The sequence below is a fragment of the Calypte anna genome, chromosome 3, assembly GCF_003957555.1.
Source record: "Calypte anna isolate BGI_N300 chromosome 3, bCalAnn1_v1.p, whole genome shotgun sequence".
Classification (NCBI taxonomy): domain Eukaryota; kingdom Metazoa; phylum Chordata; class Aves; order Apodiformes; family Trochilidae; genus Calypte; species Calypte anna.
Genome location: NC_044246.1, coordinates 30,121,021 through 30,147,722, shown reverse-complemented (window position 1 = coordinate 30,147,722; position 26,702 = coordinate 30,121,021). Strand labels below are relative to the sequence as shown.

General features: G+C 37.6%; 1 protein-coding gene across 1 annotated transcript in view; it reads right to left on the bottom strand.

Annotated features, from left to right (window-relative positions):
• SYNE1 (spectrin repeat containing nuclear envelope protein 1) overlaps positions 1-26,702 on the bottom strand; it is a 304,753-nt gene that overhangs the window by 140,184 nt on the left and 137,867 nt on the right. The window contains exons 47-64 of the mRNA XM_030446636.1: positions 26,432-26,544; positions 25,489-25,694; positions 24,241-24,396; positions 22,607-22,898; positions 21,738-21,910; positions 19,915-20,224; positions 17,847-18,011; positions 16,166-16,522; positions 12,180-12,316; positions 11,099-11,276; positions 9,364-9,546; positions 7,680-7,823; positions 7,204-7,359; positions 5,318-5,482; positions 4,039-4,211; positions 3,064-3,217; positions 2,777-2,920; positions 855-1,019 (exon numbers count right to left, since the gene is read on the bottom strand). Of these exons, the coding sequence (XP_030302496.1) occupies positions 855-1,019; positions 2,777-2,920; positions 3,064-3,217; positions 4,039-4,211; positions 5,318-5,482; positions 7,204-7,359; positions 7,680-7,823; positions 9,364-9,546; positions 11,099-11,276; positions 12,180-12,316; positions 16,166-16,522; positions 17,847-18,011; positions 19,915-20,224; positions 21,738-21,910; positions 22,607-22,898; positions 24,241-24,396; positions 25,489-25,694; positions 26,432-26,544 (3,371 nt within the window). The remainder of the gene's footprint in view (positions 1-854; positions 1,020-2,776; positions 2,921-3,063; positions 3,218-4,038; positions 4,212-5,317; positions 5,483-7,203; positions 7,360-7,679; positions 7,824-9,363; positions 9,547-11,098; positions 11,277-12,179; positions 12,317-16,165; positions 16,523-17,846; positions 18,012-19,914; positions 20,225-21,737; positions 21,911-22,606; positions 22,899-24,240; positions 24,397-25,488; positions 25,695-26,431; positions 26,545-26,702) is intronic.

Here is a 26,702-nt window from a genome sequence, read left to right as displayed (position 1 = left end):
ATATGCTACTTGGGACATGTGACATTTTCATGCTTAATAGAAATTGATTAGAAAGGAAGAAGGGATTCAGTCTGATTAGAAAAAAAGTAACAGGAAATTACCTTTACAAAATATAGTTGTGTGTTGTCTTCAGATATATTTGAGATATATATATATATATATATATATATATTCAGATTTTCAAAATAGGTTCAGATTTTTTTAAAAGCAAACTATAACAACAAGACACACACTTGGAGTCCCTGATCATACAAAAACCTTCTCGGTATCCTAAATAAAGTAATAAATATTTCAGAAATCAAGTATAGAGCTTTTGGTAATTCAATAGCAGGTATGAAAGTATTTTTAAACCAGCTTAACATCATAACTGGGAAATTACTGAAGAACCATTGGTTCACACCTCTTGGTCACTGAAGTGCTTCAGTAATAGTCGTTGTACCTCACCATGAGAACTAGCCCTGACTAGAACTGTCTGAAAGCAGATGCATCTGCAACATAAGCAATAAAAGTTAAAAAACCAATAAAAAGAATGCTTTTGATATTTTGTGAAACACAGGGAAATGAAGAGGTAGATCAGCATCTAAACAAATTCAATACTTGTGAGAAAGCACTAGCATGCCTGGAGATTGCATTCAAGGCCTGATGCTTCTTTCTGCAAATGAGTGACAAGGCTTGCACTTTACTGGAACCACTTCTGAGCAGCTAGGTACTTACATATAATGTGATTCCAAGCTGTTGCTGAGACAAAAAAAAAATGTAATTTTTTCCCTGATAATTAGTATTATTCTATCCTTTTTTACAGGTACAAAATTAGTTTTTATTTTATTTTATTGTACTTATCACACATTATGTACCTGTAAGTCTCGGAGTGTTGCCTCCTGTTTCTGGGCATCACCATCAAGATGTGATAAACAGTCAAGTTTTTCCTGTTCCTTCTCCAGCCATACTTCAAAGGTCTTCAGATTTTTTTGGTACTCTTGATGTAATTTAAGCAGTCCTTCAGCTTTTGTTACCATCTCCTGCTTGTGAAAATATTTACATTAATATGTGTGTGTATATCGATATATATCTCAGTGTATCATCAAACCAAGAAAACATAAAACCCAGAGACCTATAGAATCACAGAATGATTTGTGTTGGATGAGACCTTAAAGATCAGCTAGTTCAAAGCATCCTACATGAGCAGAAACACCTCCCACCAGACCAGGTTGCTCAAAGACCCATCCAACCTGGTCTTGAACGCTTCCAGGAATTTCTGTCTAATGCATAAACTAAATCCACCCTCTTCTACTTTAAAGCCATTTTCCTTTGTTCTATTACTACATGGCCTTATAAGAAGTCCCTCCCCAGCTTTCCTATAAGGCCCCCTTCAGATACTGGAAGGCTGCTATGAGTTCTCCCCAGAGCCTTCTCTTCTCCATGCTGAACCCAACTCTCAGCCTGTCTTCAAAGGAGAGGTGTTCCAGTGGCTGCAGGGTCTTGGTCTTCTCAGACTTGAGATATCAGTCCTTGAGGAAGCTTGTCAGGTTCCCCATCTAGCCAAAAAATTATTAAATTACTTTACCATTCTTTACTTTCCAGCTATTTGTTTTGAACCTTGAATTTCTTTCTAAGGGCTGAATTTTCTCTGGACGCTTAACATTGTCATCACAGCTGGGAGTGGGGAAGACAGAAATAATCTAGGGTATTAGGTGGGAAGTTAAAGGAGGGGATGATTCTTGTTACATAAAAAAAGAGATACAGAACTCTTGCCTCTGTGAATACCACACATTTCTCATAGACAGTCTGTACAGCTTTGTGTAAGAGAAAAAGTTAACAGTCAGAGGAACTTTATGCTGAAAGGAACACTAGGTATTCACTAGCACTTCCCAGGACTTACTCATATATTTGGCACACCTCAGGGAGTTCATTTACAGAAGGTCTGAAACAAGACAGTGCATAGCATTCTTTGCAGTTGTGGAAAAGAGTACCACAAAACGGCAAATCATGGGCATTTAAAAAAATGAATTTTGGGCATTTCCACAGGACAACTACATCACTGAGACAACATAATTCGATTTTGCTACACTGCTGTCATGAAGAAAATCTGCCCGTCTGAGTGTACATAAACCACTGTCTAATTACTCCAGAAGAATTTGGGTAGACTGGAGGTGATCACATAGCTTTAAATGTACCATCAAGCATTTTATTCTTTCTTCTTTTTTTATATCTTACATCAAAACCCATCTTGGTCTTTATCTGTCTATTCCCTAATCTTTTCCAGAGCTGTGATATTAACACTTAATCAGTAAATGTAGCACTGATCATACTGGGTCTTTTGGCATTAGAGTCAGTTTACTTGCTAATAAGGTTTGTGTTCAATAATAAGCTTCTATAGTCAACTAAGTCAACTTGTGAGTTACATGTTTGACTGGTTGCATTTATGTAAAATATACATTTATGAAAATCACAGATTCAGAAATGCTTCCAACTTTTCAGTCAGAGGGTAAAATCGTATCTGCACAGAAGTCAATCAGACTTTTGACATGGAATTCCTTAGACTATTTGGCTGATGATTTCTTCAGATGCAGATTGTTAGAACTTTTCTGAAAAGATACGAAGCTCTGTGGTACAGGAAGACTTGTAAAACACCCTAGCAACTTTCTGCTACATTGAGTTACAGCTGTCCTCAAACATTTACTCCTTACTTAAATGTAACATAAGTGATCAATGAAAAAACTTTCTTTTTCCTTGTTGCCAACAAAACAAGTGGGAGTGCTACCAAGAAAAACTGTACCCTCGCTCTGTCTTTTAGGAACTTATACCGCTCCTGAAGATCCTGGAGCTCAAGCTGAGTGACATAATGCTCAGCCATCCCACTTCCTTTCATTTCAATGGTCTCCAACAGGCTGCTGTGACTCAACACCTCTTCATTGAGTAGCTGCAAAGCAGAAAGAGAATGCCATGTTGATTACTGGGCAACATTAAAACAAGACCACAAACTAATTTTGTGGTTATTCAGCCTTTTTCGTTGCTTATAAAGCGATATGGACTTGTTGCTGGTTTGTTGTAAAGCAAACACACCTTTGCTTTGCTGAGGGCAGCTGTTTTTTCCCTCAGTTCAGCGTATTGCCTTTCAGAAGCATTCATACTTGCTTCTACTTTATCCATCCAGCTGGAAAACTGACGAACATCATCCTGGTAACTTGTCCATTTGGAGAGAGCTCCTTCCAGTTGGCTGTAATTTAAAAATATGTATTTGTTGTCATAGTGGATGTTCTCCTGATATTTAAGCACTGAGGCTATAAGAAAGATGTATCACAAGCAAGCAGTCTCAGACACAGCTGTTGAAAACATATAGCTTTTAATTAGGAGCACTATTTCGCTAGTAGAGAAATTAAGATTTTCAAACTCGGAATATTAAAGAGGTCTATGAGTTATGTAGCAAGCTGACATACTCTAACTTCAGTAAATAAAATATAATTAAAAGCAAAAGATCAAAGATAAGAAATTTTCTGTCCCTTTGTATACATTCAAAATTGCAGCATTCTACTGTTTGATTACCTTTGTTGTTCTAAATTAAATATTTGAAACTAGTGATGCTTCACCAAAGTAGACTGCATTTTGCTCTCTGCATTTCTTTATCACTTTGAGAATCACTGTCAGACACTGTAACTGCAGTACCTTCTATGGAGCATTAGCAAGTGGCAAACCAGACAGGATCATGACAGAGCAAGCATTAATGTCTGTGACAAGATCTTCAAGGCATCAAGAACAACTCAACAGTAAAATTTCTAAGAGGACTATGAACATGGAATCCACTTTTAAGTTTATATTGACAATAAGTGGCAACAAAACTTAGACCTCTCACAGTTTCTTCTCCTTTTCCTACTTCAAACGCATATGTCACTTAAGGCCAGAAGACCTGCAATGCCTAGCACAGGCACTCATACCATATGAATTTGACTCTTGTAATAATAAAAATCCAGGAATAAGCTTTCAAAAATTTTGACAGTGCTTAATTCCTAAGAATCACTCTGCACATTTTACCCTTTTTACCTCTTGCACTGGATACAAGCAGACAGAAGAGAAGCCCAGCTGTCCTTCAAGGTTTGCAGCTGCCGTTCAATCACCGGTACTCCCTCTGGAGAAGTATTTTGCAGAACAGATTCTCCTCTTGTCAGAACCATTTTCATTTGGATTTCTTTTTCTTGTTTCACTGCTAGCAATCCCTAAAAAGTGAGTGGATTATTCTGATTTAATCACTAACTGCACATGGCTTTGTTGGAAAATATACAGATCAAATATAGCAGCTTGCACAAAGCTTCCAACTGGAAGAGAGACAGTGGACTTCAAAAGGAAGAAGTTAATTTCAAAGGATATGTTCATGCCATTAAAAAACAACAACAAAACCAAACTTAATTGACAGGGAAGTTTTCATGGAATCTGTGCAGGTACCTACAGTGTATTAGAGAAGGAACTGTTCACTGGAAAGCTGACATTCCAAATGGAATGTCTTTTCGATGGAAACAGAAGGATTCATTCAAAGAGAACAGAAGATGTGGTGAAAAAACTCTTGTTGAGAGCTGAAACATAGTTCTATTACTCTAAGATCTATTTGAAATAAAAAATTACCAACATATAAATTCAGACTATGAGCAACATCAGTTTAGAGACTGCAGCTTCTGGAGCTGCACAGTTGCAAACTAACTGCTTCCAACACTATGCAAAGTCATTAAAAGCCTTAAAGCAGGAACCTGACGGATTAAAAAAAAAAAAAAGGCAAAACAATTTTAATATTTGGCTACAATCTTTTCCTTTTCCGTGTATCCTTATAATTTTGAGTTGTCCCTATTTTGGCCATAGCTCAAAACCTGAGACAGCAAGAATATGAAAAGCATTTTCTGAGTATTGCTTTTCATCTTTTATGTAGTGATGGCAACAGATGCTATTTAATTAACTTTAGTCACCATTTTTAAAGAGAAGAGTTATAGGAAAAGCTTTTCTAAATCATTCATGTCACCTGTAAGATCTAGGAAAATACTACATTAAACTATATCCTACTTCTTAAAGTTCAGCAGCCTCACAACATCCTTACAGGTTTTTTCAAGAATTCACATGCATGCAGTTTTGCACATCATGAGTCCCTATATCCTTCTTAGAGAAAAAGTCTAATACTCAACACTTTCTTCTATAAAAAGAGTTATTTTTAGTAAATTGAAGATCAGTGACTGAATGATAACAGTCATTACACTAATATGCAGCAACTAAGGTAAAATATCCAATATTTGAACTCTTTGAGATCCTAAAAGAGCAGTTTTTAGAGTTGATTCCATACCTCTAACTTTAGCATTCGACTGTCCAGAACACTCTTGTCTGCAGTGGGGTGACAGTAGGAATTCAGCATGTGAACTGCATCAGCCATCCAGTCCTGGAGGTCCTTGATACTGTGTGAGAACTGCTGGTGCTCTGCTACGACCCTGTCCATTCTGGAAACTTTCTCCTGCAATATATACAGCAATTAGCACCAGCAGCTATTCGAAGGGCTGCTTATTCCCCATGCCTATTTTTGAGTTTTAGAATGGGTTTCATGAATTATACTCAGAAATTCTTTTTATACATTGATAATTACTAGTATACTTACTTGAGCATAGAACGAGTCTTGCATAAACACAGACATACACAAGTTGTCCAAACAATATACAAATCAACACTTCAGAAACACATTTAATTTTTTCTAAGTGTGTTCTTCATTTAATTGCCTCCTCTCATCTAAAGTAATTGAGAGTGTTCAGGTTTGACTTTTTCTTAAACATCTGGTCAATCACACCTAGACTCCAGGTCAGTGTTGCAGCTGAAGGTAACTTGGAAATTCTGTCAATGCACAAGACAGATTTAAGCCTGTGAGGGTAGGCCTATGCAGCAACATTGCTGTGTTGCTGCTTGGAAAAGAAAGACCTATTTTCCTCAATGACTCCTCTTGGTATATCCATTCTTCTGAAAAATTAATGACAGTCATACAAATAATTAAAAAAGCCAAATAAAACAAAACAAAACCCATCACCATCCCCCCTCAAGTTACATTGCTAAAACGCCTGAGGTGAACAAGAATACAAAGTAGACTGTGTTTCACACACTGACAGAGAACTAAAGTCAGGCCAGTGAAACGGGCTTAGCAAGTCCATGGCTATTCAAGGATTTTCAGGATTTCTCTCACAGGATGGATCATTCATATCGTCTGCCTCAGATTCCTTATTCTCACACTGACATGTCCTACAAGTTCTGTCCACATAAGCCAATGTTATTAATTGATGTATCTTTCCCTTTCTCATTTTGCAGTCATAAAAATTTATTATGGCATGTATAAAATAATTTTCAATAAGTCATAAAGCTCTATATATGCTTTATAACTTTTATTTCTACAGAAAGAGTAGGAATTAACAAGCTAGCAATTGCCCAGACATTAATACTTTCTGAATTGAATTGCTGTCCCACAAAACACTTACTACATCTTTAATTATTCTCATTACTGTATTAACTATAAACCTTTTTGAAGACTCCTTCAGGACTAGCACTTCATGAAAAATAGTAGTCCTAATCCTAATCCAGAGACCTTATTTGTTTACACAATAGAGATAGTAGAACTACAAAATTGTGAAGTGTGTAAAACACCATTCAGCAAAACAGAATTTGGTTAAGATCTTAGTTGCTAGCCTGATTCTTTAGAGTTTGGCCTATGCTTCCCCTTGAACCTTCAAAAGTTGCCTAAGAGGTAATATTTTAGAAAACCCATCTGTTAGTTTTAGATGAAGATGCTGACTATACAAATAATTAATTATCATTATAGAATACAATAATGCAACAACTTTTTGTGTTTTCTAAAAAGAGTAACTTCCCTGAGTTTTGAAAAATACTTCTTTCAGATACCATTTACTACAAAAATATGTCTTCAATGACTGAAATAATCAAAATAAAATCTGATTACTGTAAAATTGGAAGAGATTTACTTTTTACTCAAAACACATTAAAAAAAAAAATGATAATCAGAATTCCATTTTGTTGACAATCCAGGTCCTTTCTTCCCACTCTTTCAAGCCATTATGAAAGACAAGATAGCTTAGACATACCACAGAGCGGACAAGCAAGACAACCACAGTGTTTCAGTCTCTTTTTCCCCACATCCATCAAATGAATTGCTTGAAAGATGTACACTGAGTGCATTACCTTTGTCAGATTGCTTAGCGTAAGATATTGAGAAGACAACTGAGACACTCTGCGCATAAAGCTTTTGCTGACAGCTTGCTCTTCCCACAGCTGCTGAGCTTTCTCTTTTAGCCTGTTGAGCTGATGCTCGTGGCAGCTTATTTCCTCAAGGACAGACTGTAAAGCACAAGCACGTTACTTTTAATAGTGGGTGCTAGAAAGCAGGAAACAGAGAAGCATGAAGGCCCATGAAAAATAGAAGTGACACATGGCAAGCTTGCTGAGAAAGGCACACAGTACAGCTAGAATAAAAAAGCATCATGTCATAAGAAATGTGAAGATGCAGAACCTGATGGAAAAAGAACATCAACAACAATCTTTGAAACCAGTTTTAATCTTATTTAGAAGTCAGGATGCTAGAATGATCAAGTAAGCAATGAGGCCAAGAGGATGGGACAGCAAAGACTGGCTTTGTTAAAAAGCCTTAGAAAAGTCACCTGCAACTTTTGCTGTTCTCTCCTCTTGGAAGGAAGATCATGGAGCCGACTGCTACTGCCTTGTACCATTGTCTCAGTTGTGGTCAACCACTCCTGCAGAGGCTCAGCAGTTGCTTCGAAGTCCTTCATCTGAATCTTCAAGTTCTAGGAAGATATGCACAATTTTATCAACAGTCCCACTGCACAGGACATAACTGTAAGACACAACATTCAGATCAAGCACACAAAAAGGCTCTACAATTAAAGCCAGATGCTACATAGCTCTTCAAAATAAATTACACCAGCTCTTCTCCTTCCCATCCCACAACCACTAAAATACGTCTGAGAAACTACCTCTACAAGAGTTAAAATAAAGGCAACAACATAGGATATATCTACACAGTTTCAGGGAGGGTGAAGCAAATTTCTTTTGAACTAAAACTTTACAGTTGTTATGAGCTTTAACTCAGTGTAGGTCTAATTCACTTAAGGCAGTCTGAAGAGAGGATAATTTGGGATATGAGTTACTTAACATTTGTCTGCAGTCTTTCACACTGTCCCCTCCTTAAATGGGCTGCCACTGCTCCTAGGTGATATATGACTAAGTTCAACCCAATCTTAGGGATCACCTCTGATTGTATCCTTTTCTTTTTGAGTATAAAATTTTGGTTAAAAAAGTGTGTGCATCAAGGCATATGTAGGCATTCCTGCAGTGTTTGCATGTTTTTTCCTTTAGGTTTATTCTGCATGATTAAAAAAAAGAGCACCTAAAATAATTGATATGGAATAGAAACCTGAACAGTATAGTTCCTTCTGTGCTCTGCTTGCTCAGACTGATTTAGTTTTCTCTTTATCTATAGCATTATCACTTACCCATGAGAATTGAAAAACAGCCTCCGAGACTGAAAAATGTTTGGCTTAAAAAGATTATGTTCCAAGGACATAATCTTTCCATGGCAACCCTCATAGGAAGAAAGGTAAGTCCTTGCTGCCTAAGAAGTACTTTTTAAAAAGGCTTTCTACATGATATATTAAATATATTTAAATATTTTCTCAGCTTGCTAGGCAGCATTGGTTTCAAAGAGGAATCCCCAGGAAGTTTAGCCCTCCTATGCTACTTAGTGAATTCCTGCTAAGACCTTTTGACCTTAAAATCTATAGCCTTTATTAAGAGAGGTTATATTTTAAAGATATTCCCCTTCTGTGCTGGTTGAATTGTGAATTCTGAACAGAGAAAGGCATTGCAGTTTATTTTTAAAAGTTGTTCCAAAAAACCGGTTACATTTCACCAGTTTGCAATGAGACTAAATTTACCCACTGTACTGGGCCTATTCAATCAGCAAGTGTCAAAAAACTGTGCTAAAACAATGTTTAAAATAGAAAAGGTGTTTTAGTAACTCAGTACATTCAATGAGACTCATAATAATGAATCAGAACAACTGATGCCTTTGCTACCTTCAGATTCTCTGAACACCCTTCTGCATTAAATACCACACTTACAAGTGAAATCAGGTCGTGGGGATGCAAGTAAACAAAACAAAAATGTATGTAGGAGTATGAGACGTCTTGAAAACAGCTATTTATTAGTTCTGTCACATCATAAACACTTACAGCTGATATACAAAAACTAAGCTATGCTGTTTGAAACAAAAAACATGGAGGGGAATTTAGATCTAATCTTTGCCCAGTGTGCCTGGTTCAGTACCTCCAATGCAGATTCTGTCTGGTGGAGGGTGGTAATAAACTTTTTCCAGTCTTCTTTAGCGGTAGCAGATTTGTCCCGGATAAGTTTAGCCTTTTCCTTTGGTAAAACAGAGCACAGCAGTTCTCCTTTGGATGCTAGCAGGTTTAGTTTTTGTTGCCCGTTCTCACTCTCCGATAAGAACTCCTGAAAATAGTAATAAAATAAGCTAATTGGTGAAATCTGGCTTGCAGTAAAAGTCAATGGCAACCCCACAGAAGATTTAACAGGGATCAGGGTTGTTTCTGCTCATTAACATGCTAACTCTTCTTTCTGTACATTCCATTTTCGCATCCTCCATATTAATGGCATTTAGGGACAACAGCTACTTTATCCAAAAGTGCCATGCATCTAAATAACCTATACATTAAGGTTAAATAAACCTACATATTAAGAATCTACGATCACCTGCATGTTCTGAATTTCACAAGATAACTGCTGGTCACATAGTTGGGTATTATACTTTAAATCTCTGTGGTAGAGACCGTGGTAACGATTTCATTTTAGGCAACCAGAATCCTGGCACAGGTAAAAGCAGGATCTGGGGCTGACTGTGAGGCACATGCATGACAGAAGCCTTGCTTTAGGCAACAGCCATGCTGGACTTCCAAGGAGAGTGTAGCAGTGTGGGCTGATGCTTAGACCCTGAGCAATGTCTAAGATGTGCAATTTATCTCTCTGCATCCTTAATTTACCTTCCCTGTTTTAAAGTACTTTCTTCACGGAAATCTAGCACAATGCAGGCATGCAAGAAGCATGTGGAAATACACATCTGCAAGAATTATACACAAATGTAAGGAAACAGCCAGATTCTTAAAATTCCAGTTTTCTCATAACTTGTAATTATTAGAAGACTTTATGAGTGAAACTCTTATATTTAATGTAAAAACAAAACTATTAGGAAGCTTTCGTCTCGTATTTCCTCTATATATAGACTCATATTGGGGTAGCCAAAGACTTATTTTGGGGTAGCCAGAGATTAGGCATATTACTACAATGTTTTTTACACTCTTAACTAAACCTTTGAAGCCAGAGAAACTAAATTTACCAAAAGGAGGAAGAAGTTGTTTAGGTTTTGGTATTTTCTGTGAAACTTATAAGAACTTTTTCTGCTATACCATCTAACTGAAGATTAAATAGTCTCATTATGTAATTCTCATTTTGCTATTTTCAGTTAAAATTGTAGTTATATTTTATTTATAAAAATATTTCTTTCACTTGCTTTATTAAAAATACAATTTTATTTGGTATTCCTTTCCATGGAATTGCTAGGGTTTGTTTAGCTTTATGTGAAAACATACCTTTTAAATGCCTGCTTTTACTGCGTGCATTCTAACTCTGCTCTTGCACTCTAAGGGCTCTACTGTCACATGAGAAAAAATATTAACATTGAAGTAACTCCAGGTACACAGTCCAAAATGGATATAATTCTATTGCTACAGTATTCTCCTACTTAAGAGACATTTTAAAAAAAAAAGAAACACAAGGAAGACTAGGAGAGACAATGACTACATAAAACTGCAGCACAGCAATTAAACTAAGCAAATCAGATTAAGAAAAAAAAAATTTTTCTTTGCACCTTTATTGTTGACAAAAAGACATTGGCAAAAAATAGTAATTAACCAAACGTTCAGTCTGAGCTTATATATGAAACTGAACGATGTTCCTTTAGATTAGTATTATGCTTCTGTCGAATTACCTGTATTTTCTGCAGACTTGCTGAAGCTTCACTGACATTTTCGGGCACATCAAAACATTTGGCTGTGGTGACTTTTGCATTGACCAACCATTGCTGGAAGTCTCGAAAAGCTGTACGAAATCTTTGCTGCAAGATCTGCTCCTTGCTTTGACATCCTTTTGAAGCTTGCAGGCAGAGGCTGGGTTTGTCACACGCGGGATGAAAAAGGGAGAGAGAGAGGAAAAGCAGGACTGTTAGGTGACGATGGTATTAGTGAGTTCTCTGAAATACAATCACAAGGTTAGGTTAACCTGCCTTCCTCCTACCAACTTAAAACACTCAACTGAGGCATGGGGAGATCCATTAGAAACTTTCAGTTCCTTCAAAACAAGGCACGTAAATTGGGACATAACTGTCATAGATACAGCAGGTGTTAAGTGTTTCCAGAGAGTGAATCAGTGCACCTCATCATGAACAGTTTCTGCAAGACCCTTTCTTTATGAACAGGATGTGGCACTACAATGATATCAATTCTGTCTTCTGTGGCTCAGCTAATTTCATAACATTAGAAGGGATCAGTCTTGGTCATTGCACCTTTCTTCTGAAACTACAGGAGCCAAAAGATCCCCTTCAAGAAGCAGAATCTTGTGTCTAAAGTGCTGATGTCATACTATCAACTAAGCCAGCTAAGTGACCCAAGAAAAACAAGAAAACAAGCAAATGCAAGCTCCCCTGTTTCAGAGAATCACCTAGTCAAAGACGAGTAAACTGAAGGACAAAATTAAGAAAAAGATCTTTAATAGCTGGTATAGCTTGTTCCTCCCTCAGACAAATAAGCTATTGTGCTTATAAGAATTCATCCTTTGATAGGTCAGATGTGGCTATACAATAGTTTCAGCTAGTTTAATGTCATAACCTGATATTTGGGATGAAAAAAAAGCTGCTTTTCGCAACATCTGTTGAAACCAAAATCAAAATAATGATTCCAATAATTTTATACCTGTTTCTAATCCTAAAATTCCAATTAGTGGTTCCCTAAGACAGCTCATGGTCACACACACACAAATGGGATTGATTAACTATAAACAAGATGAATTAGTACCTGTTATACTCTTTAATCAACCCTGAAACTTTTGAAGAATGAGTACTCAAATCTCTGGAAAATCTACAAAGATCATTTAACTGAGTTTTGATCTCATCTGTCATATGTTCAGACTTTACCAGAGCATCCAATGTTTCCTGTTAAAACAAAACAAATGAACAATTTTGGTGAGTAAACCTTAAATAAATAAATAAATATTTTAATTAAATGTATTAGGGTTTAAATTCAACTTAATTTATGATCTATGCATATTTATTTTCAAGAGTGTTTTAGCCTACAGAAGCGTATTTGAAATTATTAGCTTCTAGAGACCAGATTTCTAAAAGTCTCAACTTTCTTAGCTCAAAATATTCTTAAATAACATTTTAAGATACAAGTTTAATTCTCAAAAATGAGCTATGGGATTTTCAGTTAGCTGTATACATATAAAAGTACATAAAATCAGAGAAAAGCAAATAATACATTCATATGAATATAACTTGCTTGTTGATTTGAGTATAGCGTGTTCAATAAAAACTTCTGAGCTATATCAGAAAACATTAATTTATGCACAAAGCTTTTAACAGCTTAAACTTTTTCACAGAAGTCTTCATAATGTCAAAATTGCAGCTGCTCACAAATCCCTGACAGTAAATGGGTTACTGCCTGTCATTCCTGCATCAGAAAGGCTCTTGCTAAGCCAACAACAACAACAAAAAAAAAAAAAAAAAAAAAAAAGCTTTTGTTAGCTTAAGGTCACTGGGAGAGGTGTGATAACCACTCCAACAAAAACAGTCCTTGTTGACAGCACCTCTGCTGCAGAATCCAGCCAGCCACTCCAGCACAATGAGCACTGCAGACTTGGCTTCCTGCCTCACCAGAAACTAAATTCCTCAGGCATTCCTATCTAACTTCCACGGAGAGAAGACAACCTTCTAAGCTAGTTACATTCACCAGGCAGAAGTTCTGCAGCACAGGCAGACTAGAGTGTTTGGTACACAAATATTTTAGTTTGGCCAAATCTAAGTGGCAATATGGCAAAAATGTACAGTATAAGCTTAAGAAATGGATCATATTAAAGTGAAGGCAGATTTGAACAGTGGCATGGAAATAGGACAAGGAAGTCCCCAAATCATGTTTCAAAACATCTTATGAAAAAGGATGACTGAAAATTTGCATAGTAAAAAGTTTGTGATAATCTCTCAGCAGAAAAATTAATGTTGAGGATAGGTACAACTTATGTACATGGAAACACACGTAGAAGGTTTCCAAAACACTCAATGAGAAGATTTTTCTCTGGAAAATATTAAGCAGCTCTGCTACAAACAAATATTTCTTTATAAAAATCAAAATTAAAAAAGAAGTATTAGCAATGGTCTAGCAAGTCAATCCACAGACTTAGTAAGGCCAGCAAATGGACAAAAGCCAGGGATTCAGCTCATGTGTCTGCTACTCACAAGCAACTTTGTGTTTGCTTTATATCCCTTTTCCTGAAAAGGCCTGCAGAGTTGTGAAATTAAGATTTTAAGATCTGTATTTCTGAGCAGATTAAAAAAATAGTTTTTTGAAGTACCTGAACGGCCAGGAAGAAAAAACAAAAAAATCCATTTTGAGAAAAACAAATTTAGAAGCATGTGTTGGCTATGAATAGCAGTGGTTTAGATCATAATCACAGCTTGATTATCTTAACATTACTGAAATCTATTTGCATTTGCAGATCACTGGAAAGCCCCGTAAAATTAAGTCTAGAGACAGTTCAGATGTATTAAGTGTATCAACTTTCATTTGTGCTTCTGAGTATGAAAAAATATTTTCCCACAGCACATTTCGAGACTCCTCTGATCTGCATTATTCATCATTGTATTATGGATTTTATCTGCTTTGAGCCACTCACACACCCGAAATCTGTTCAAACTATAATTAAAAGACACTTCAGTCACACTGCTAGTTTGCTTCAAAGCCATATAAAGTAGCATTTGAAAGAAGTAATTATGTAACAGCAATGATGCTTAGAAAAAAATGTAAACTAACTACTCTTTTGTTTATCTTACTTTCTGTTAAATTATACACAGGACTTTTGTGAAAGCATTAGGCATAGCAACACAATGACTGTTACTTAAACAGTAAGTCACAAATTGTGTAGGGCAGAAATTACCATAATGAAATACTAACAGCTTGGTTTTTTTGGTGCTGTTGGTTGTTTTTTGTTTTGGCTTTTTTGTTCGGTTGTTTTTTTGTTTGTTTTGTTTTGGTAAAGCAAACATGTCCTAAGAGAAGCACAGGGTAAGAACTGCCTGTTTTCAATTATTTTTTTCAGTTTCAAGTAACCTATCTCAATAACTATTAAAAGATTATTCTGGTGACATAAAGCCTTAGGCACAGCCTATAAACAAGCAGGAACATAAATTTGCAAAACAGGGTGTATTTAGTTATGGCATATTTCTACACAAAGATACTACAAAAACTGGTGCAGCCACTCAGATCTGATTTTCAGTCTCACAATTACCAAAATATTTTGCAGAATTCCAAGTGCAAGATGTGTAGCTCTTATGTTGCACATACATAAAGGCAAAAAGAAGGCAAAAGCTTGAGTGTAACAGAGTAACAGAAGGAGCCTGCAAATTCTTAGAATCAGGAAATGCATTTCTAATTCATGGCCTTGGCTTACATGGCAACAGAATCACTGTGAGACAATGGAAATGGAAAGCTGCTATTTTTAATTCACAATAGGACCTATTGCTGAGGTCCAGAAATGGAAGGATTACTGTCACATTTCCTCTAACTGTATAAAATAAAATTACACAGTAGGGCTGTGCATGGCGAGTCTTGAGATTCCTTTGCATTTTCCTCATTAGTCAAAGTTTACAACTGTCTCATTTAAATAAAGTGTTACTACATAGACCTACAGTGCATTATTTATATTGTTAGTAAAAACAATATCCTTTGAATGTACTACTTATCCATTTATAAATAATTATAACAAAGTCTGGTAATTGTTGCTTATGACAATTCCATGTCTTTGTTGCCTTTTAAGAAACATATAGACATTGAAGACTTTTCATATTTGTATGCTTATTTGCTCCAGTGTAATGTCAGTGTTGATTCTCCAAGAGATATGTACTGGCACCAAAGCAGGCATATTCTATGAATCTATCTCAGGGAGTTCTGTGAAAGAGGAAGCCACAGAAATAACTTGGCACAGACATCAGAGAAGGAGATTTACAATTTCAGTTCAAAAAGAATGTGTTCTGGGATTTTAGGACTATTTCTTCCATCAAGTGGTCAGAAATCAGGCATCACACACCTCTCTTGACTGTAACTGCTTTGTTTCAACACTAGCCTGAAAGGGAAATATGCAGTAACTTTTATCAATACCTAGAAATTCAGTGGTCAAGATATATACAAATGCATATCTTGATTGTTGTGAATATTTTATATATTGTGTATATGATTTATACACATGGAATTTTTTTGCTAGAAGACAACCAGGAATAGAAACAACCTCTGCTTCTCTTAATTTTCACTGCATTCCATAGCAAGGCAACTAGCGAGTATACCAGTTTCCAGTATAACTTCTTTAAAAATTGGACAAGATCTCAACATGCACAACAAAAGAAACGGCTCCAGCTGCTACTTGCCTTTTGGGAAATGCTTCCCGTTACCCCAGTCAAGTGCTACTCCGGCTTCAAAAACCGAGCCGAGAGCTGGTGCGCTTGCTCCTTCTCCTCTGGGTGAAGCCCTGCTTTTAACACCTCATCTCCAGCCAGCATTTGCTCAGCCTTGTACAGCAGAGGCCAGAGAGTGAAACGTCTCCTGTAAACACTGCTCGCTAAGATTACACTTACAAATAAAAAGCCTGCAAAGCTGGGATTTCATGGAGATACTTTGGACAAACACATCTTATTCTTTCCTACTTGGCAGTCCTGGCGGGCAGAAGTTAGAATTCTGCCCGCGGTAACCATGCAGCGACAATCGAAAAGCTGCTAGGAAAAGAGAAGCGATCTTACTTTCTCCTTGCGCCAGCTTTCCACGACCTCGGCGTCGGTGTGCCGGCTGTCGAGGGGCCCCAGGCTCTGGGCCCAGCCGGACAGCAGCCCCCCGAACCGCTGCAGGGCCTCCTCCAGCTGCGCTACCCGCGCCGCGAACTCCCGCTCCGACAGGGCCATCTGGCTCAGCACATCCCGCAGCTTGCTCTGGCTCCGCAGGGCGCTCTCTTCCCACTGCTCCCACTCCGACCGCAGGCTCCGCACCTCTCCCGCCAACAGCTGCCTCCCGCCGACCGCCGTGCTTCGCTCCGCGGCGGGACCCAGCGTCTCCACTCGGCCCAGGCGGCCCTCGCCGGCCTGGCGGGACTCCACCAGCTCCTGCGAGGCGACATTGCCATGGTAACCGGCAGGCCCGCCACCGCCGCCGCCGGCGGGACCGGGTCGGGGGGAGGCAGAGCGGGGAGGGACGCGGGCAGGTCCCGGCGCAGCGATTAGCGGGCAGGGCAGGGGCGCTGGTGGGGCGGGCAAGGAGGGGTGCGGGCTCTGCATGGAGTGAGCGGCGGGGCTGAAACTTTCCTCGGCTGAGGGAAAAAAAAGAGCTCCTGCGGGATTCTGGAAAATACTGTTTAGTCAGGATGCGGAAAACGCAAACTTTGCTGCGATCGGTCATGGAAGGAGCTCTGGCGTTTAGCTGAGAGCAGCAGTTTTAAGAAGACAAGCATGCTGCTCGGAAAAAGCATTTCACAGCTTACCCATGATCTGTGATGTGCCATAATTGGTTGCACATGTCTTTTTTTTGTTTGTTTGTTTTTGTTTTTTCCCCTTCCAGAAGTCAATTATTTCTACAGTGTCCTATTTCAATCTCATCCTATTTCAATCTCATACATGCTACAAGGGAAATTTGGGAGTGTTCATCTTAAGAAGACGGAGAATGTAAATATCATCCCAAACAGTGCATAGCAGGCTAGTGTTGTTATTCTCTCCTTTCCCATTTTATATGAGGGGTTTGAGAACAGAGGACACTGAAAATTAACCAAGAGTATAGAGCACATCTGTAACTTGATCTTGGGTGTCCTGAATCTTCATCTATAGTCTGGTCACTTGCCCACCGTCCCATTTAGAACCAAAGTAAAATGCTGCTTGCATGAGTATCTGAAGGTAAACATCAGGCAGAAGCAAAACATGCAGTCTGCTCCAATGTTTCATTCAGAAATATGTTACTTGGTTAGGCACTCAAACACCCAGGAATGGATGCCAGGGGGAGGAGGAGACTATACACAGGGGGGCAACTCATACATTTCTACTGTGCTTGATGGGAACAATCCTTGCACTGCTCTGTGCACCACCATGTCATGCAAATCAGCAAAAGTTGTTTCTGACTTTGAGTGAGACAATCCTCTGCTCACAAAGAAAACTTATTCGGGGACGAGGACAAGAGCACTACTCATTATTCAGCTAATCCACATTCTTTGATGCCACTGGGCTTCCACTCTTGCAAATTGTTTCCATGTGTGTAGCTAACTCAGGTCTGATTGTACTTTTACTCCATCAGTTTAATATGTGAAGGGAGGTGAAAACAAGCTCAATGAAATGTAATCACAGTTTCAAACACGCAAGGAGCAAGAGCCCACAGCTTTTTGGCTCTGACCTATTTTAGAGCATAGGGTCTGAATCTCAAACAAAATTGTCAAAGTTATCTTACATTGATTTTGGCCAGCTTTTTCTGTATAGTTGCTGTATCTCCAGATGCATCTGACCAGCGATGCAGCTCTTCCTTTGCAGAATGGAGCCAGTCTGTGAATTCATGCACAGCATCAAGGTATAGCAAATGGTCCTTCACAACATCTTCCACTTTCCTCATCTTCTCCTGTCATTTAGATGAAAAAAAAAAAAAGACCAATATATAATGTCTAGTGTCCCTGCTTTAGGCATGCTCTGGTATAGCATAATGGTCTGAATCTATAGTATCCATTGGGATGCTGCAGAGAGCACAGCTTATAGGAGGAAAACAGTGCTACACTCCAAAAGGTTTGGTTTAGGCTGGTCTGGACAGGTGTGTTCTGGAGCAAAAGATAAAGAAGCCTTCTGGAATGTATGCAAAAATGTATTTTAACATATCATTTGAGATCAAATGTATTGTTCAATATATGTCAAAGCTGCAGCTGTGCGATTCTGACACACTTTTCACAATATCTCCTGGAGAGGGTCTTATGGGTCACCAATGAGTCCTCCCAGGGAGCAGCATACCACCAGAAACATAGCTCTTATTTAGAAGCACTAGGTCTCTAGAGATGCTAAGCAGAGTCAGGGAGATGTCCTAGATGAGAACCACAAAAGAAGACTTCCACTGTTCAGAAGTGCAAATGGTTTTTATGGTGCTCAGTTGCATTTTAATTATCAAGCCTTGAAGCCTTGTAAGATGCTTTTGCAGACACAGATGTAAGACAACTTTATGGCTCCATCTGAGATTTTTAATGTAAGCTTAAAATAGGGCCAGCTTAGCTCTACTATGAAAAGATGAAATCTACTAGATTTGACTTTGTTCTGACTAGAGTAGATTTGTGTTTATATTCTTGTGAGCTAGCACTCAGGAATGTTTTGAGCTAATCAAACAGCTTTTTACTCTTGCACACATATTCTAACCTAGATATGTGTCCTTAGACTAGTTTCAAAGTAAACCACTTATGAATTAAACTCCAGTAATATTTGATTTTGAGTAACTCAATATACAATACTTTTGAAAATTTTGTTATAGACTCTACAGTTCCTTCTGAAAATTGTCATCATAATTCCTCAGAATGTGTCACACCAGCTAGCCAGAGAATGGTTACTGGCTAAACAAAGATGACTTAAAGTAAAGCTTCAAAGTTTTATTATCTTAATGCATCTTAGGCAACAATAGAGTAAGAAAATGTCCACATGTGCCTGATTAAAAAGAAAATAGATAGCTTCCTAATGAAGTATAAGAGCCCCAGGAAAGGCAACCAAACACCCATATTTACTTTGCTCACATTAAAATATATCACCAGTTAAGGAGGAAAGTGGAGGCAAAGTGCTACTTGGTCTCTTCTAGTGACAATGGCTTCTACCAGAGAAGTCAGTGCTACTCTCTTCCAGTGCTGCTTAAGAAATTAAATTTATCAATGTATATTGTTTTTAGGGGAACACAGCAATGCTCATTTACAATACTCTTTTCACATTGGTTAAAAAGCACTGTAGTGAGTGAATTCAGTAATCTTTGTATTGCTACAGGTTTAACATCATTTAAAGTAGTTATACAGCACTTAGTCTCTAGAAACCAAGAAGCTTACTGTATCAATTTAAAAAAAAAGGGAGAGAGCAGAAGTTCATCATAAAAACAAAATATGGGCATATATTTTTGACAATAGGATTTCTTATTCTGACAATGTTTTCTGCTCAGAGAGGCATTTCATTCTTACTATTCTAGAGGAAAACAAGTGTTAGGAATGAAGGTGAATTAGAAAAAAAAAATAAATCTGGAAGAGTGCCAGGAATATAATAGTAAATTTGAAACTAGGGATAAAATATATGCCCCTCACTTTTCAAAAATCATAACCATACCAATTTCAATGACTATTTTACAATCAAGTGAATTTTAGTAAAGTACATCCAACTTTTAGGTTAGACTCGACCATAACAAGCAGTCTATTCTCAGATTACTAAAAATTATGCAAATCAAAATTTTACCTTATATACAGATGTTTAAACATTTTCCTTACTTGAAATGGAGACCTTGGCCTTTGTCTTACCTTGGCTACAGTTGTGATGTCATTAAATTGCATTTTTAGTTCTTCTTGAGCTGCTTCTCCGAAAGAATCATCCTTTGTTTTTTCATAAAGTTCCACGGCCTTTTCAGTGAGTTGCTGTAAATCACCAGAGTGATCCTCTATCTCCGAAACAATAGCCTGGAAGTGGTCCAGCAGAGCAAACTTCTCCTTCAGACCAATCTGTGGTTCTAAAGGCTGTTCCACTTTGTGATCCAGTTTCTCTAACCACTGCTCCAGCTGGTTTTTCCTTTCCAGATATTCATTCCACTGGCTAATGACAGACTCTAGGCAGCTTAAATTAAAAGAAAACATACACAATACAGATGAAAACTTCTGAAATGTCTGAAAAAAAGTCTGCTTATATCTTAATTGCTAAAATGTCTGCATCCATGTATAATATCTTTAGAATATGACTTTTCCTCCACCTTGCTTTAGTTTTCTATGTCAACTTACATCCAATTTGCTCTGGAATTTCTGTGTTCTCTGGACTTCTGCATATAACCTGATGCAGCTGCTTCCCTGTTACAGTTTGCACGAGCAATCTGTCTGTCTCAGACTAGGGAAAAGCACATTTAAGTTTATATCCAGCAAAGCAAAATACAGAGCATTACTGGCATTTTTTATGATCAGAGTAATAAAATCATAGGATCATGGAATGGTCTGGGGAAATGGAAGGGACCTTAAAGATCATACCAACCTCCTGCCACAGAAAGGAACATCTCCCACTAGACCAGGTTCAAGGCCTCATCCAACCTGGCCTTGAACACTTCCAGGGAGTGGGCATCCACAACCTCCGTGGGCAGCCTGTGCTAGTGTCTCACCACCCTTGTTGTGAAGAATTTCTGTTTAATGTATAACCTAAATCTACCATCTTCCAGTTTAAACCCATTACCCCTTGTCACTACATGCCCTTATAAAATGTCCCTCCCCGGTTTTCTTGTAGGCCCCTTCATGTACAGCAACCTAGGAACTTATTGACAACTAAGAGATATTCTAAGCAAGTTTGGAAGAAAAAATAAAATATATACAGTAATATTTCACAATGGTAAGAAATGCTATCTTCTGCTAGATAGTGTCCTCCTAGCACATCACCAGATTTCTCTTGTCTTACGGAATGTAAAGTAGGCAGCACCACTTTCAGTTTAAAAACTCCAATTTACTTCTGTCATGGTTCCTACTATTGAGGACTGATTCTTAGGGCTCAGACACCCAAGCAAGATTATCAATAATACAGATCAATGATCTCTCTGATAAAGATCTATGATGTTTATGGTATAGGGAAAACTTGTTTTTCATTAGCCAGCTAAGGCAGTAGGATTATGCAGCAGTCCACCAAGGGCTTGTTTCTATCTGGTTATGACCGGGATGATGGAACAGAGGGTGCTTGTAAAATCAACAGATGAAAGCAGCTAGGTTGTATGACAGCTAGTTTTATGACAGAATTTAAATGTCAGATGTTCTTAAAAGACATTTTAAAAAGATTAAATTTGATAGTGGAAAATAATGCTTTACTTAGGAAGGAGAAATCAGATATACAAATACAAAATCTGGGATAAGTGCCTAGGCTCAGTACTGTGAAAAAGTATTTGGAGACAGTAGACAAAATAAGTTTAATTTGCAAGAAAGATTATTTAGAGTAGATATGAGGTTTATTTTTTATTTTCTCATTTTGATTCTCTCTGATGATGGAACTTTCCTGTCACATACCATAATGAATGCATGGATTCACGTGTCTTGCAAGCTACCATTCTTTGCAAGCAAATATGGCAGGGGCTGATGAGTGCTTTGTTTTTGGGGAGTTTTACCTCTGCCAGTTCACTGAAGTGCTGATGATGTCATTCCACATGTCCTTTAATGTCTGTAGCTCTGTTTGTATCACCTTTTGTCCTTCCTCATTGCTGCTTCTAAGTGCTTGTTCTCCTTTGCCAATGGCCATGTTCAGCTTAACTTCACCGTCACCTTTGAGTAAGAGGATCTCCTGTGAGACAAAATAAGTCAAAATATCAAATCCAAACTGTTAATAGGTGAAAGCTGTTCTTCCAACAGCAGAAACCATCTTCTCTGAGCGCATTAATCCTTGACAGCCATTCCCAGTAACAACTCCAAGACACCTCTTCCTCTAAGTGCCAGTCCCTTGCTGTGTGCAAGTGATCCAGCAGTTTTCCCCACAGCCATACAAATATTTCACTGCATTGGTCATCCTAAAATATTTTTCACACTGCAGGAGATAATGAGTAGGGTCAAGCACTGCACAGAAAGGCAGTACCACATACCTAGAAGAAATCTTAAGGAAGCCCATGGTGGGATCTCCTCCACTGATTACCTTCCTAACACTTGTTTATCTAACCTGTTCCTGAAGACCTCCCTTGACAGATATATCACTGCCTCTCTGTCAATTATTCTAAGGCTATCTGCCAGTAGAAAGATTATTTGGACTTGAATGCACATTTTCATGGTTCACTATTTCTTATGAAATGTAATACCTGGCACCTGTCTCCATTAAACTTCATCCTGTTTTTATTACTGCACCTCCCAATTTGTCAAGAACACTTTCAGTTCTAATCCTCTCTTTATAAACATATCGAAAGAAGAAATAATTTAAAAGTATTCTTTTTACATGGCTGCCACCCACACCCAGTATTAGCCTTATTCATAATCTAGCTATATCCTTTACCTGAATTTGTGTCAGTCGCCTCTCTAGCGTGGCTTTGTTACCAACAGTGCTCTCTGATGATGCCAATTTATCTTGAACCTCCTTCACCCATGACCACATACTCTGCAAAGCTTCCTCCAAAGCAAGGTGCTCCTGAAGTGCAAGCTGACATGTTCTCAGCTTCTCCTTGACAGCTTTGACCATGTTTTGGTAACTGGAGAGGTGCTGAGAGGCCAGGCGCACTTCCCTCCCTGCATCATGGCCTTCTTCATTTAAAGTCTGCGCCATCTGAGACAGCTTATCAAAAGATTCCCTGAAATATTGAGATTGAAAATCAGTTTCAGAAAGCATATGGTTTTGTTATAGCAAATATCAGAAATTTTAAAGGCTGCTGACCTGCTTCCCTACCCACCAGTGGCAGAGTTCATAGTTAACAGAAAAAAATAGCTGGGAGAGACTGCAAGGAATTATCAGCAATGTACTAATAAATATCTTGTGTACAGTGCCACTGTTGCAGAATTTGGTGCTCAAAATGATCACACAGAAATCTTAGTGTTGCATATTTAGATTAAAAGCTAACAATTTCTTCCTGGAAGTGTTGAAGTCCAGGTTTGATGTGACTTTCAGCAACTTGGTTTAGTGAGAAATGTCGGTGTCCATGCAGGGGGATTGGAACCAGATGATCTTTAAGGTCCCGTACAGACCAAAACATTCCATGATTCTGTGATTAATTTTCTTTTTTGCTCTCAGACTTTCCATTTCTATATTAACTGCTTCCTTTTTGTACCTTTCAAAGCTTGTGAGAATATTAGAGTCTTTGAAAGGTGGGAATGCATGATGAAAAGGTCAGGCCATGCATCCAGGATAAGATGTTTACTCTGGGGTTCAGTACAAGGGTCAGTAAAAGGGATAAAACACTTAAGTTTATAGAGCCTCAGTTAAACTCAATCTGCTGGATCACCCTTCCTGATATCCTATAATTACAGGGAATTTACATCAGACCAAAATGTCTTTCATCAGTCTTAAGGGGATAGGTAGAGACTGGGTATTTCCTTTTAGCATGCTGTGAAGCTCGAACAACCATCTACTATTTCTGTTCTATCTTCATAGACCTAATAATAATTAAAAAATAAGGAATTTGAAATACCACACTGTACTAAAAAAGGCAATTACTTCATTGTCTGTTGGCTAAGTCCCAATTCTAGAAGGTTTTCACAGCCAATGTGGACGTTATTTGAGCTCTTTTATAAAGTCAGCTATATTGCCAAGTGCATTCTGTTAACCTGGTTTAGATCTGATTGTTGCAGGACAGAAAGAAAATTTTAAAATATCTATTATGCCATATTTTACTATTGCTCTCTAAAGCAGTATTTTGAAGATTTATTTTACAAACAATATTTTAAATTTACTTTTTAAGACAATATTTTTCAGTTTCCATTTATTAATGAAGATAAGCTTTTTGTAATTAAAAAATTATCAATTTTTGCAGCTTGTTTCAAAGTCTACATTCTGGATTTATCAGGATTCAGCCTCTTTTCACAGAGTATGTTGCAACACCTTTTTCTATCTTTAACAAACACACTTTACCCCAAAAATTTAAATTGCTTTAGTAGAGGAAACAGTGAGAGTATTTTAGGGAAAATATTTCATACTACCTTGAATTCAGTAACTCTTCCAGGAACTTTTCCACTTTCTGCACCTCCTTTTTCTTCTCGTGAATAAGTTGCTTGCTCTCTCCTAATGCTTCTGTGCTTATTCTTTCTTCCATGTCACGTATCCACAGACCAAGTTTCTTGTGCTGATCTTCAAAACTATAGAACAGATAAATATTTCTTTAAAATATTTCTCAGGTAAAGTTAGTAAGAAGTTAACTTGGATGTTTCAATATCCACGAGGAAAACAAAGCCAGGTATTAATTTCATGCCACATGTGTAAGAATTGTACACAAAACAATTCCACAATGACTACTAATCTAAAAATATTCAGCAACCCTCTAAAAATGTCCAGCAAAATCATGGGAACTACAGGGAGAAAAACGCCTCCAAAATTTAAAGTGGCAGTGCTTTTATTTATTATTACACCCAAGAAAGGCAGACAAAGAGAAAACTTTTTCTGAATCTTTATGATGATTTAGTCAAGATTACAAAATGGGTAAAACTGTGCTTTTGCTCAGTATTGATACTTATAACAAAGTGAAGGTTGTGCTTTCTGTTTCACCAGAAAGGCACAACTGGAATCTGGAGTGCTCAGAACTCAAGCCAAATTCTGGCCCTAAGTTTGAAAATCTTTTCCATACATGAGGGCACTTCATCTCACCATGCTGTTTTACTCATTATTGCTACACTATAGTTTAAGCTATTTTCAGCTATTTTCAACAATTTTGAACCTAGTTATACCCAAAAGTATCTGAACTCCCAAAATTGCAGTTTTAAGTCCTAGTTTAACTGTGTTTTCTTATCAGCTCCTAAGGAACTATGTCCATCTGGAATGGGACAGGAGAGACGCATGCTGCATAAAAAGCATACAGTATTCAAACACAAGGCCAGAACTTGAAAATTCATCACATCTTTTTCTTCCAGAAGACTGCATTTAAATTATTGAAATTCCAGCTGCTGGTACAGGATTGCAAGAGCTACACAGGTTCTTCGATATGGATGATCCTGACCTTCCATTCTTTAACCGAATCAGCACCCTTGGCTCAAGACCAAAGATGTAAGGTCTGTAGCAGAGAATTATATTTTCTCTTAAATAATGTCCAAAGGAAAAGAACAAAGGAATAGAATAAATGGAATGGAATAATAATCAAATAATATTATCATAGTAAAATAATTTCAAACTCTGCCCTGTATTTCTGCCACCAAACATTTTCATGCAGTCCATGTGTGACTACTGGTATTACTCACCTTCCCAGATGTGAGGCACAAGCTTCCAGGGCCTTCTTATCATTCAGACACCGATTGAGAAATTCCTGGAAGTTCTGGTTGGACTTTGCTATTTGCTCCTGAATATGGCTCACAGATGGTTTGGGTAAGCAAGCATACAGACTTTCTCCTTCCTTGCAGGCAGCATCTAACTTTTTCTGTCCCTCGCTAACAGAATCCAGCACACTCTGTGTAATGATAGAATATAGAGTAAATGTGCAAGATTTAATAAATAATGATAAGCAATATTTCTATTAGAAATGGTCACATTTCCCCGACAAGATGAGAGCCATGTCTAGCTATGGAAAAAATTCCAAGCAGGTATTTCCAATAAAATTTTTATTAAGTGATTCTATAATTCACAGAGCGCCATTTTCCTATGTAGTGCCAAGGTAATCCTTTCTTTCTCTGGAAAGAAACTGGATAGTTTATTCATGTCCTAAAAATGTTATGTATTTTAGGAATTAGGGTGGTTTGCAGCAGGTATCTACTGTTTGTGTCTTCTCCTGTCAAAAGTAAACATAAAAAAGCTTTGACATATCAGAATTAATCTGAAAGACTGAGTTAGCAATAATGTAAGAAAAAATAAGAAATAAGAAAAAATAAGAAAAGGAAAAGAAGAGAAAGAAGGCAAAAAACCCCAAACAAACAAAACAAAAAATCCACAAAAAAACCCCCCAAACAAACAGAAACACAGGAATAGTGTAGTTACTCATAAATCTTCCAGGAATTCTGATCTCTCACCCAGTGAATACAGTCACCACTCTGTTCCCTCTATAGTACATATTGCCATCTTGAACCACTCATATTTTTTCTTTGGAAGCAAACAACATATACAATAGCATCTACACAATATTTTAGTTATATGATTTGCTACATATGGTTAAATTGCTAATTACTATTTTTGTTAATTTATTCATTATACCTGCAGTTCATGTAGATTTGCTTCTATGGCTTTGCTGTCTCCAGACCTGTCAGATGTTTCTTTTACTGCAGCCTTCACGCCAGAAAACCATTCCTGGAATTCTTGCATAGAATCTTATATAATAAAAGAACAGAGAAGAATTTTATTTTTTTTTTTTACAAAGCATCATTATCCACAATACTATACAGCAGTCTTAAACAATTCTCTTATCCTTCAGGAACAGTGTGCTAAAGCTAGCAGGATGTGTCTCATTGCCTTCAATGACCTTGGC